Source organism: Malania oleifera, chromosome 1 (genome assembly GCF_029873635.1).
Source record: "Malania oleifera isolate guangnan ecotype guangnan chromosome 1, ASM2987363v1, whole genome shotgun sequence".
Classification (NCBI taxonomy): domain Eukaryota; kingdom Viridiplantae; phylum Streptophyta; class Magnoliopsida; order Santalales; family Ximeniaceae; genus Malania; species Malania oleifera.
Genome location: NC_080417.1, coordinates 60,621,362 through 60,635,384, shown reverse-complemented (window position 1 = coordinate 60,635,384; position 14,023 = coordinate 60,621,362). Strand labels below are relative to the sequence as shown.

The 14,023-nt window shown below is 35.6% G+C and overlaps 1 protein-coding gene across 1 annotated transcript; it reads left to right on the top strand.

Moving 5' to 3' along the window:
- The first annotated feature begins 11,331 nt into the window (after nt 1-11,331).
- LOC131159523 (pentatricopeptide repeat-containing protein At2g13600) lies at nt 11,332-13,805 on the top strand. Its single transcript, XM_058114517.1, has one exon. It carries the CDS (start codon nt 11,473-11,475, stop codon nt 13,585-13,587), a length of 2,115 nt encoding a protein of 704 aa, XP_057970500.1. The 5' UTR covers nt 11,332-11,472; the 3' UTR covers nt 13,588-13,805.
- The last annotated feature ends 218 nt before the right edge of the window (nt 13,806-14,023 follow it).

The window sequence follows — 14,023 nt, the reverse complement described above, 5'->3', positions numbered from 1 at the left end:
GGGAAACAGTTGTACATGTATGTTTTGGGAAAACCTGTTAGCACTCTGGTATTGTATATAATTATATGTAGTTATGTTTATTTGATTTCTGCTTCTTGCTGCTTAGGTTGATGATTGGGTTTAATCTTGTATGGTATCAGTGAAATTTTAAATTTCATAGAAAAAAAAATGGAAATTAAGTAGGTCATTACAATTTGGTATCAGAGCATGTTAAATGTCCTAGTATATATAAGAAAAAAAAACCCCAGTTAAATAGCAGGTTGTCACATGTTAGCCCTGACAGCTACACTATCTTGGTTTATATGTTTTGATGATATTAACCTATTTGTTATTCCTAGTATTTTCTGTACTTGTAGATCTTATCCAGTACAGGTACAAAGTGTCGGATACACGGAAGTACCAAATCAGAAGAAAATATCGGACTGAGTAGACATCAAATATCGAAGGACGTTGTCTCGAAAGAACCAAAGCACATCTTGAAGTTTTTATTGTGTATAAATTAATTGTAATAAGGGTTATGTGAGTGAGTCTGTATTGTAACTCTTGCGGTGTGTGTCTTGCATGATTTCTAAGTAAGAGTTGAGGCATTGCATAAGCATACTAGGACACATGATCATATAGGATTGTACTAAAGACATAAACACAAACTCACCTTTCATGGCTTTCAAAGCTAAACTTAAAGAGTTTGTTAAATGAATCCTAAATTCAAATATGTTTTCTAAAGAGACAAGTTTTCAAACTTCTTAGTATTTGGAACATATTCATACTTAGTCCCGATTTTATCAAAATGAGTCTTGTGTCCTAAAGGTTCAAAGAAAGTCAAGTATATTTATAAAAGGTCATACTAAGCATATAAGATATCAAAATGGGTTTTCAAACGTTTTTTATTAATCAAGATTTCTTATATTCAAAAGAAAACTCATTTGGATAAGTTTTAATCTTCATTAGACTTAATACATTTCATATACTTTTGTCCAAGAAGTTTTGAGTCATTAAAACGCTTTTTGATAAGGAAAAACAAAGCATTTGTCACTACCGTAGTGTAGCCTTGAGTCCTAAACATATTTTGGTATTTTGGGCTAACTTTTGCTAGAAAAGTCCAAATGGGACGATCTTGGTGTCTTTGGAAAGCAAAGACAAAATGCCACAACTTTCATGTTGATGACTTTTTCTAGATCAGGGACCTCATTGAAGAACACAGGGGATTCATCAACGAGGTGCAATATATGATTAGTCGATGAGTGCAGGGACCTAGTCGACGAGTCCAACAAGCAGAATGATGCAAACAGGTGAAAAACGGCTAGTTTACCAAGTAAAATATCATTTCTTCCCCCCAACGGCTAGTTAACAACTCATAAGGCTCTTGGGTTATAAATACAAGCTATTAGACTTGTATTAACATGGTTTTGAAGGTCTTTGATCATTGTTAGTAAAAAACATCATTTTATACAAAACCTAGCACATTGCATATTAGTTCTTCATTACATGTGCTCATTCTCTCTTGCTCACTTATTGTGTTTGGTTCAATTCTTGAGAGATTAATGTGAGGTTTGAGTTGTAAATCATATTTACTCATTGTAAGGAGCATTTTTTGTAATCTTCCATCTTCTTGTGAAAGGTTCTTTGTGAACCAAGTTATAAGGTTCTTTGTGAACCGAATTGGTAAAGGCTCTTTGTGAGCGGTAGGGATTTGTTCACGAGTTTGTAAGGCTTGCTCCACTGCGGAAGAAGCAATTATAGTGAATTGTGGAATCCTTGGCTTGGTGCTAAGGCGTGGACATAGGCTTGGTGCTGAATTACGTAAAAATACCGGTGTTGTTCTTTCCTCCCTTACACTCTTTATTTTATATCTTGTGCATGATTTATATTTATATTGTAATATAATTTCTTGTATCTTGCCAAGAGTTTTTATTTTTTATAAAAATACGTATTCCGTGAAAAGAGTCTAGTCACCCCCCTCTAGACTATATACTCCGGGTTGGGACTCCCAACAATTTCATATACAGTGAAATAATGGAATTTTTATACTCACATAGGAACTCATGCGAGCCACACACTGATAATAATATAATCCGTCTTATTGAGAAGTGTCTCACCCTATTATACAAATCATTTTTCAGGTCCTTCATGGAACTGTGCCTAGCTTACTACGGGGCAGGGATTAGACTTTTGGGCATGATAGACAGAGCTGGTGAGTCACCAGTGGTTACATTTTGTTATTTTGATGGGTTGTATTATATAGACAGGTAGTTGTATGTATGTATTTAGGAACAGTTAGAACTTTGATAAAGTGTTTTGAGATTTTATATATATATATATATATATATATATATATATATATATATATTGCAACCCGCCCTAACCAGGAAAACCCAGGTGCATCTGTCATTACTGGAATTAAACCATACAGCAGAAGATGCTAAAATCTCAAAACACTTTACTAGAGTTCTAACTGTTCCCAAATACATACATACAACTACCTGTCTATATATATATATATATGTAGTATCAGAGAGTATATATATTTTTAACTAGTTCTAAATTTTCAGGTCGCTACAAAGTATGCTTAAAATTGAAAGAATAAGCAATATGGCAACAATAAATTTTCAGAAAGAATTTTGCTAATCAAATTGCTAATCTTCTTACTAACCTAGACAAATGAAGGGGTATATATAGAATTCTCAAAATTTTAGACCGTTGGGGACACGGAGGGAACTTTGGAAAAGTTTAATTAAAATTAACCCTTGTTTAATGTGGTAAAAAATCGTGAACCCGAGAGGTTCGGTCAGCTGGTGCATAACACTGGTCGCCCGAACAGACACAGTTAATTTGAAAAATTTTGAGGATTCAGTTTGTTGTGGGAAGTGACCGGTTGGCCAAGTCAAGGTTGTTGACTCTACGAGTCCAATCTGGTTTTGATAATGACAAATCACTTGGTATTTGATCTGTGCATTGAGTTTGTGAACATGACTTATATTAAACATGCACAGAAGGATAACGAGTCATGGAAGCCTAAAAGTAAAGCATATATATCTTGGCACGATCCATGGAACTCAAAGAGTATGAGAATCAAGGTGCAAGCGGCAAAGTTCAAGCACATCTTGGGAATGGGTACTTAGACCTCATGTATTTATGTTAGCTTTGGTGCAATCCCAAGAGGGGGGGAGGGTGAATTAGTTGAAATTAGGAATAGCTTCCCAAGAGGGGGGGTTAATTAACTTTTAAAAATTTCTTTTAATTCCTTTTGAGATACCTTAAACTTCCTTTATTTCTTTTAACCAATTCTTGACTTATTTGTTTGATTCTTTAATCAATCTAGAACTTAGTTCCTTCATCCAATCAATAACACAATTAAACAACCAATCAATTAAACAATATCTTCAAGTCAAACAATCAATTTATTTGCCAAGTACAAGTTAAACAACAAACAACCAAACCAAGATATAAAGTATTCAGTACATTGGTAATATAACAACTCAAGATGGTTGTTTGTTTATATTTGCCAAATTTGAACCAAGCCCTGTAGTAAATGAAAATTTATGCTTGCTGATGTAAAGCCCTGTATAGATGAATCAAATCACTCTTTCCAAATATTTAGAACTCAAATAAACTCTTGGTAAATTTATCTTTGGGATGTTAACCAAGTAACGTACTCCCGTAAGGTTTCCACAAGATATGGTGTAACCAACGTACTCCCTTTCGGTTTTTGCAACCCAAATCAAAATTAAACCTTAAGTTTGTTTGGTTTCCAAATATTACGTAGTATATATGATTATCAAATAAACCGTCCATGCAATTTAAATATGCTGAAAATAAAGAGTAAGGAAAAGAGAGAATAAGACGGAGATTTTTACGAGGTTCGGCTTATGCCCAGCCTACGTCCTCGCCTTTGGCAAACCACCAAAGGATTCACTAGTTCAGTTTCGTTGACGGGTGGAACAATACCGATTACAATACTCCTTGGTTAAGGCTAGAGCCCGCCTTCTCCAAACGATATCCCCTCGTTCGGTCACTCCTTACATAGGCTAGAGCCCACCTCTTTAAGCAATATCCCCTTGCTTAGCCAATGATCCAAACACCTTGGAACATCAATGAACTACAAGAAACACAAAATAAAATCTTCGTACAAGTATACTCTCTCAAAGAGCAAGTTAGTACAATTTTAGCACTATATACTTTGAATGTAAAATATCAATATGAAATACAATGAAGCTCAAGTGTAGAATTCACCAATATCCTTCTTAGAAGAGGATTAGCAGTAGGAACTCAGAGAAAGAAGGATCAGCACTTCAGAATTCTCAGCAAAAAAAATTTTCAATGAGTGTACAAGAGTGCTTTCAGCTTTACTAGTAGATTTTTCAATTCTTGGATGATTTTTGATTTGCAAAACCATGTATTTATAGGCTTTCAAACTTGTTTCCATGTTACACAAGTTTCCTTGAAGTGTTTCCCAAAATCTTTAGAAAGTTTGGAGCTCAAACGGCTATATTTTAAAATATTAGAATTTGAAAATTTTTCCCTTTGAACAATGTTCAGATGACTGAAGGTTGGAGTTCAGTCATCTTCAGTCATCTGAAGTTCCTGAAGCCCCTTTAAAATAGAACTAGATACAGGGTCAGTCAACTGAAGTTAGGTTCAGTCATCTGATGTCGCAGGTTCAGTCGTCTGAAGTCGCAAGTTTAGTCGTCTAAACTTGTTACTGAAACTCTCTGCCTGTTCTGTCTTGTTCTCTGTCAGCATTGATCCTGCTTCAATGTTTTGGTCATAAATTTTTCTATATAACTAAAAATTAGGTGCTCCTAGTGTCAAATGAAAGCTAAGAGAAAATACTACAACTTTAATGTTGAAAACTTTTCAAAATAATGAGGTTTTGATAGTTAAAAATGCACCTGAATACAGCTGTATAAAAATTGACAGCAAATAGAAAAACCCTCTTTGGTGCTTTTTATTCCAAAAATGATTCTAACCCTTTTAAAATAATTTTTAGCCTTAAAAATATTTTTCAGGTATTTTAAAAAGTATTTAGATCTAAGTTAACCTAAGAGCTTCAAAATATTTCAAACGATATTTTAAACATTAAAAGTACTTACATGAAAACTCTAAAATATTAACAATTTTAGTTCTTGAGTCTTCATGCTTTGTTTCTTCAAGCTTCCGTCTTTTCTTCAAGCTTTCATATTCTTTGAGCTTTCTCACTCTGATTTTCTTTGGCTCTTTGGACTTTAATATGCCTTGGCTTTCAACAACTCATTCATGTCCTCATATTCTTCAAGGTTTCATATATCATCTTTAAATCCATGCTTTGACTCTTTTAAGCTTCATTTGATCCTTGTGAGCACTTTGACCTTGCTTTCATCATATTTGATCCTTGTGGGCACTTTAACCTTGCTCTCTCATATATAAGCCCTGAAACAACATTACTCACACAAATATGTTAAATTCCGCTTGTTTGTTAGCATCAAAACAAGATAAGAAGATTTTAAGCCTTGTAAGGCCAACATTAGTATTTAAAATTTATTGCCTTAGGTCAATCCACTAACAACAGTATTACACAAGCCTAAGGTCAATCTAGTGCATGTAAAATAAATCAATGTAAATATATAATGGAATTTAGACTGCAATAAACGTTTAACCAAGCATGCACAATAAAGCAGTAAAGGAGACGACACCCAGGAATGTTATCGAGGTTCGGCCAAATTGCCTACGTCCCCGACTTGGCCAACAAGCACAAGGATTACCACCACTATAGGCTCACTTAACGGGTGGAGCGGCACCTAAACAACCAGGTTAATTAGCATAAGGCTGACCTCAACCTTTACAACCAGGTCAATTAAGGGGCTGACCTCAACCAACACGCCTTACTAGGATGGTACACCTAACTTTCCTAACTGGGTCTAAGCCAATCCGGGACTATTCCAGGGCTAGTCTCCCTCTTCAGGCCCGTGCCTGGAAATACAATAGATTTGAAATACAATCAAATGGTACAGTGTTTGTGCTTTCGTGTAAAGCAGATATGTACCCAAGACGCACAGTATAACTAATGCACTACCAAAAGATAGGATATGATAAGCTCGGTGTAGTCTAAGTGTCTACTCTCAAATATATATATGCAAATATAGCAATCAGTGTGTGAGAGTGTAAATGATAGGATCTTTGTGTCAAAATAATATTTCAATCACAATGCACCAACAAAGATCACAAGCACACTTCAAATATCTCAACAAATAATATTTCTCAATATAAACCACAAGAGATATTTAAAAATGGTTTGCAAAATATTTATTTGATCTTTGTAATAAATAGATAATCTCAATCAAAAGGTGTAGCAACAAAGATCTTTTAGCACTTAAGAAAATATCTCAAAATAGATTTCTCAAAGATACGCACAAGAGATATTTTTGAAAATGATATATAATATTTTTGCAACCAAAACACAATATGAACTCTTGAGTATTGCAATGAGAATGCAAAACTCAGAAGCCCAAAGAAGTTTTCCTATGGAAGGCTTATTTACGAAACCCGCTAGGAGAACTTGCAGCTTACTCTCTATGAAATATAAATCTCAAATAGAACAACCAAGAGAGAGTTTAATCTTGGTGAGATAAGCACAAGAGTACTCTTACAAGGAGGTATTTGCAATATGAATGAGTAAGAGTGGGAGTTTGAAGTTTGAATATGAAATATAGGCTTTTTGAGATTGAGAGGATATTGGCTAATTATATTTTCTAATCTCATGCTAATTATTCCAAATGAGGGGGTATATATAGACAACCCCTAAAATATAACCGTTAAGGACACATATGGAATTATTAGGAAAGTTTTATTATATTTTGACCAAGTTAACCCCGTTTAAAAATATTAACCATGGTAAAAATATTGGGGTAACCCGAGAGGTCCGGTCGACCAGAACAAGTTTGGTCGACTGAAGTTCTTGAGGTTTGGTCGACCGGGCAAGAAATGAACTATATGGTCGGTCAACCGGGAAGGGCAATTTTTGCAAGCAGCGCGGTTCGGTCGACCAGGAGATTTTGAACTAGATGGTTCAGTCGACCACACCATTTGGGCATCTCCCGAGGACCCTCAGTCGACCAAATAGTTGGAGTTCATTTTGGGTTCGGTCGACTAGGTGGTCAACAAGTTGACTAAAAGGGAGTTCGATCGACCGGGCATAAATGAACTATATCAGTTCGATCGATCGGACTATGGTCAAACTGTTGACCTGGTCCGGGTTCGGTCGATCGGTAACTTTTGAACTAACAAGTTCGGTCGATCGGACTATGGTCAAACTATTGACCTAGTCCGGGTTCGGTCGATCGGGAGTATTTGTACATGGAAGTATGGTCGATCAAAGTACCTATTTAAAGCATTTCAATCTTATTTAAGCATGCAAACACCCTATTCAAATGACCATTCATATATATGCATGAGTGAGTGTCCTGAGGTCATTTCTAGGTCCTTTTTAGTTTGAGAACACTGAAAAAATCTGGTGTCGGTCGACCGAAGGGTGTTCCCTAAGGTCCATCTATGGTCTTGAGCTTATCCATCCTACCATGTAGGTAAGACATTAATTATTACAAACCATGTTCCCTAAATTACTATTACAGACCCAAATAATATAAATTACAACAAGAAAAAGTTCTTCAAGGTCTTCGGTCTTCAAGTTTTCACGTGCCATCAAATGATCTTGTTATTATGAACCTGCAAACAAACTTGATAGATATCAAATACCAGAGTATTTGTCATAATAAAAATAGGGTATGACCCATAGGGTCAACAATTTACATTTTCGTATGATTTAATTTGAGGCTCAACATAACTTAGAAAGAGTTTAGGATTCATGAATTTCATGTATATCATTAGGAAACTTTCATGCACTTGAAAATACTTCTAAAATCATGGAAAATATGTTTTACAAAAGACCCAAGAAGGAGAGCAAAGCAGATTTTTAAATTAGAACAAAAAAAATTTCAAAATTAGGGACTTCGGTTGATTGAACTTGAAGTTTAGATGACTGAAGAACTTCCTCAAACGTCTGAAGATTAAGCTCAATCATTTGAAGAATTTAAGGTGCAAAACAGAAACAGGCAGAAGCACTTCAGATGACTAAACCTTCACCTTGGTCATCTGAACTCAACACTTCGATCGTCTGAACCTTGACCTCGGTCATCTGACCCTGTGTCCAGGCTATTTTTTTAAAGGAATTCAATGACTTCGGTAGTCTGGGCCTATGGCTTCGGTCATCTGAACTTGGAGGAAAACTTAAAAAAATCATTTGTATTAATAGAACTCACGAACTATCTTATTGATCCAATGATTGAGATCAATTCTAAGGGTAAGACACCATAAATACTGATTATCTAAACCTTAGTAAGTGAGTCAAACACAAAAAGATCAACAAAAAGCGTAGAACACATCTTGTTGAAAAGAGAACTGAGAAACTTGAGCTGATTGATATACGATTTTCTACACTCTAACTTCTACACATCGTCTTTGGGCAAATCAACTCCGAAAGTCAAAGGGATTCATTAGCACAACTCTATTTCCTCTTGGTATCGAGGTGTAGTTGATCCATTTAGTTTTTCCAAGTGATTCTCATATCAATATCTATTATTGAATATATTTTTTTTGGAGTGTAAAATTGAGTTTCTTCATATTCACATAAAGATTGTTTTTGACAAATTGAATACTTGAGAAAGTTTTTATTTGGCCATTGTTTAAAGAGTAATCAATCAAGTGTGTTCTTAGTTTAAGGCTGATAGTTTGAATACTTCTAAACTATTTGATTATATATATCATTAGCAGAGCATAATATATATATTGAAGGATAGTTTTCGAAAATCAAACATTAAGTTTGTTGATCTTTGGTATTCTTATCATATAGATATATACTTTAAGTCAAATATTACCAAGATCACTTTGAGATTGACATCTTGAGAAAATTATTGTTTTTGACAAAGTGTACCTCAAATCTTTGCAATCTTCAAAGCTATTTTTGCATTCAAAGATTGAACCCTAATTTCTCCAAAGTATTAATTCATACAAACATTTTGGGAGATTTGTTAAAAAAAGAATTGTGTGTTCAAGCACATTATACATAAACGATTATATCGTTTCATACATTCTGAGCTTCAGATTTTATCGTATGTTAATATCTTAGGAATTTGAATTGTACTCACAAGCTTTTGTTTGGAAGCATTTTTGAGTGTTTTTACAGATTTTATTGTATACACGGTTCAATGTGTGAACCAGTGTTTGAGGAGAGAGTTGTATCGCTTGTAAGGAGCGGGTGAGAAGGAAGTTATTCCTCTTGTAAGCAGCGGATTGTAAGGGAAGTTTCGTCTCAATTTAAGGAGCAGGGATTTTAGTGAAATCCTTGAGTGGTTGCTCAAGGCGAGGACGTAGGATGAGTTGGCTGAACCTCGTAAAAACTGCGTTTGTCTTCTCTCTTCCCTTTACTCTTTAATTTGAGCACTACATTTCAATTACTCATATTGCATGTATAGGTTGAATAACATTGCACATTATTAATTGGGAAATAAGAACTCGTTGCTAAATATACAAGTAGGGAGTAAGTGGTAAAATGATTCAAATTTTTTTAAAAATACCCAATTCACCCACCCCCCCCCCCCCCTCTTTTGGGATTACACCTAATTCAACAAAGGCAATTTTCCAAACCTTCGTAGGTTTGGTCACACGGGGTGTTTTTAAACTAAAAGTTCGATAGGTCAGGGAAGGTAGAAAAAGTCAATTTAGAAAGTCGGTCGACTATGGAAGTTTAGTTCAAAATAGTTCGATTGGCCGAGTGAAGTCAAACATTGACTTTCTAGCCTGGTCGGTCAACTGAGGGCTTTTTGAACTGATAAGGCTAGTCAGCCGAGACATGCACATCAGGTCAAAAATTCAAAGTCGGTTGACCGAGTAAGTTAAGGCATTTAAGGGTCGGTCGCCTGAGGCTTTTTAATTAAGCCTAAAATGCAACGTGCTTGTAAAATTTATTTTGACCTTATTCTTGACCTTATAAAATTATCCTTGTAAGCATTTAGTTCCCTATCGCATCCACTATATCCTTACCATCCATACATGCTACGAATAATTCTATTCAAAAGCTTAGAGCACAGGTAAGATATAAAGTGATTTGTCATTATCAAAACAGGATATAAATCATAGAGTTGATACCAATCCCTCTTCATTGGTACCCCTAGACAAAATTTGACATCGTCAGGGATGAATTTCAAGCTCCTAAATGTGAAAAAGTTCATATTGAAAAAAGTAGAGGGTAATGTGATAGTATAAGCTCCTAATATCTCCTTTTTTTTTTTACTTTTTCGGTTGATTGAAGTCCACAATGAGCCTGTACTACACAATAGAAGAGAGCCTATCTTCCATTCACACTCTATTCCACCCTCTAAGATTTGAATCTAAAACCTCGATATGAAAATTCTAATTTTTAGTCACTGAAATGTCTTTTAGGATACCCTCTTAATACATTCTAGATCAAGGATTTTAATAATAAGCCTCATGATTTTTTTTTCTTTTTCTCATTCTTTGAGGCTCACAAGGTGTTGGCTATATAGTAGGAGTAACTCACCTTACATCCCATACCCCTTTTAGAACATAACAATTGGAAAATTTAGGCGTTAGATGTCCCCAAGAATAGATGAATATCATAATTTGATAAATGCATAGAATAGCCTCCCAAGTTGTATCGTAATTTGATAAAAGTATATGAATACATAACCTCAAAATTGCATAACCTCAAAATTGCATGTGTTATCATCGAGATTCTCTTATTTAAAAATTCCAAAATAATTTTTTTATTAAAAAAAATGATATTATTTCTCCTAAAATTTGGCAAAAAGATGTAATCCTTGAAGTTTTAAAAACTCAATAGACATCTTCAAGTCTGATAAAAATATGACCTTGATTTTCAAAAAAGACATAAATTTCTCTTAATATTTGTAAAATAACTAGTGCGAAAATGGTTTATAATTGCTTCAAAAGTCAAATATCAAGAATTGTTTGTAGAGTCTTTGAAATAGCATTGAAGGTTTACATTTTTTTCATTTTTTTATTTTTTGGTCAAATTTCATAAATAAATAAAAATGTACAAATTTTAAGATCTCAATTAAGACCCTGATTTTTCTTTCTTTCTTTCTTTCTTTCTCTTTTTTTTTTTTTTTTTTCAAAATTTAAAAGAATGTGGTGTCTTCTGTCCTTTTGAAAAAATAAAAAGCTTCCAATATGTCAATTTTCTCCAATTTTCCCATTAGATTCCGCATTAGATCCCGTCTATATATAGATATTATGGATAACGGTCACCAAAAAGCCAAAACGCAATTCAGAATTCCCAAATGACCAGCCAGTACCACCGCCCCCTCCTCCCTTTTCTTCCTGTCCATCCTTGGCGGGCGCATATCTAGAAAATATGAACAAAGCCCATAAAACTTCTTTTATTCTTCTTCTCATGATGATATGGCAAGGAATGGGTTACGTGAATATCTTGTTGGAGATCTGTCTGTCCCCAACTCCTCCCCCTTCGCAAAGTTATTAGATTCATGCCTTCATTCAAAATCCGCACCAGAAACGCGCCGTATTCACGCCCGCCTCATCAAGACCCCATTTTCCTCAGAAGTATTTATCCAAAATAGGCTAATTGACGTCTATGCAAAGTGCGGGTGCTTGGACGATGCGTGTAAATTGTTTGATAGAATGCCGGAGAAGAACACGTTCACTTGGAATTCAATTATAAATGCACTAATTAAATCGGGTTTTATTGATGAGGCTGCGCGGTCGTTTGGATTGATGCCTAACCCTGACCAGTGCTCATGGAATTCCATGATATCGGGTTTTGCACAGCACGATTGTTTTGAGGAAGCTCTTGAATATTTTGTTGGGATGCATAAGGAGAACTTTATACTCACTGATTACTCATTTGCTAGTGCTCTTAGTGCTTGCGCGGGATTAACTAATATAAAAATTGGTGCCCAAATTCATGCTTCGGTATCAAAGTCTCCGTACTCATGTGATGTTTATATGGGTTCTGCTCTTATTGATATGTATTCTAAATGTAGTAGCGTGGCCTCGGCTCAGAAAGTTTTTGATAGGATGAGCCAGCGGAACATTGTCTCTTGGAACAGCTTGATCACGTGTTACGAGCAAAATGGTCCGGCAAGTGAAGCTTTAGACATACTTGTGAGGATGATGGATTCTGGGTTTGAACCAGATGAGGTCACACTGGCGAGTGTGGTTAGTGCTTGTGCAACCTTGTCAGCAGTCAAGGAAGGCCTACAAATCCACGCCAGACTTCTGAAATTCGATCAGTTCAGGGATGATCTCATTTTAGGGAATGCATTGGTTGATATGTACGCAAAATGCAATAGAGTAAATGAAGCCAGATGGGTTTTTGATAGGATGCCAATCAGGAATGTGGTGTCTGAAACCTCTATGGTAAGTGGGTATGCTAAGGCTGCTAGTGTGAAAGCTGCAAGATCAATGTTCGCAAAGATGGTGGAGAGGAATGTGATATCTTGGAATGCACTTATTGCTGGTTATACACAGAATGATGAGAATGAAGAGGCACTCAGACTTTTTGTGCGATTAAATAGGGAATCTGTTTGGCCAACACACTACACCTTTGGCAACATTCTAAATGCTTGTGCAAATCTTGCTGATATGCAGCTTGGCAGGCAGATTCATTCTCATGTTTTGAAGCATGGATTTCAGTTCCAGTCTGGGCCTGAAGCTGACATTTTTGTAGGGAACTCTCTCATAGACATGTATGTGAAATGTGGATCAATTGAAGATGGATACCGAGTCTTTGAAAAAATGATAGCAAAAGACTGGGTTTCATGGAATGCGATGATTGTAGGGTATGCACAAAATGGGTATGGCTCTAAAGCTCTGGAAATTTTCAGGAAAATGTTGGTTTCTGGGGAGAAGCCAGACCATGTCACTATGATTGGGGTTCTATGTGCTTGTAGCCATATGGGATTAGTTGAAGAGGGATACCATTATTTTCTCTCAATGAGCAGGGACCATGGTTTGGTACCACTGAAGGACCACTATACATGCATGGCTGATTTGCTTGGACGAGCTGGGTTCCTCAAAGAAGCAAAAAATTTAATAGAAACAATGCCAATGCAGCCTGATGCTGTTGTCTGGGGTTCCTTGCTTGCTGCTTGTAGAGTTTATAGCAACATTGAGATGGGGAAATATGCTGCAGAGAAGCTATTAGAGATTAATCCTGAAAACTCAGGTCCTTATGTTCTTTTGTCAAACATGTATGCTGAGCTAGGAAGATGGGGAGATGTTGTAAGAATAAGGAAATTTATGAGGCAGCATGGGATCCTTAAGCAGCCTGGTTATAGTTGGATTGAAATACAGAGTCAAGTGCATGTTTTTATGGTTAAGGATAGAAGTCACCCTCAAAGGAGGGAATTATATCAACTTTTGAAAATACTCACCAAACATATGAATCGAATTGGGTATGTCCCTGATTTTAGTGACTTGGAGGCCCATGAGGAACAAAGTGACTCAGAGTTTTTCTTGTGTAACCAGATGGAAATTTCAGCATTTGCTGCTTATTGATGATTCATTTTAAACATTAGTTCTCAAATGTTTTTTAAATGCTTCCTCCTAGCAATGCTTTTGAACAATAACTGTTAAAACTTGTATTTTCCCTTTTTGCATGTACAATACTTGATGCCAAATGATATTGTCCCTCGCAAGTTGCTCCACCCTCTTTACTTGTTCTTCGTGCTTGTTTTTATCTTACTATCATATAAGCAAAAGTCCACAATTTGTAGTTAGTGTATGTGCATTTGGCATTAAGTTGGCTTGTGTATCTCTTAGATCTTCTCTTAAACCAAGGAATAGAATGTATTAGGATGTCCCAACAATGGTGAGGGTTGAACTCCAGCCATCCCATGCAAAATGATCATCATTCCTTCTATTATAAAACAATCATTCTTCTTATTTTCCAACACAAGTGTGATAATGTATTTCTATAATTTTATGCCTAGGG

What these genes read in the sequence shown, in the direction of transcription:
- LOC131159523 (XM_058114517.1), top strand. Translation starts at nt 11,473, where the DNA reads ATGGCAAGGAATGGGTTACGTGAATATCTTGTTGGAGATCTGTCTGTC.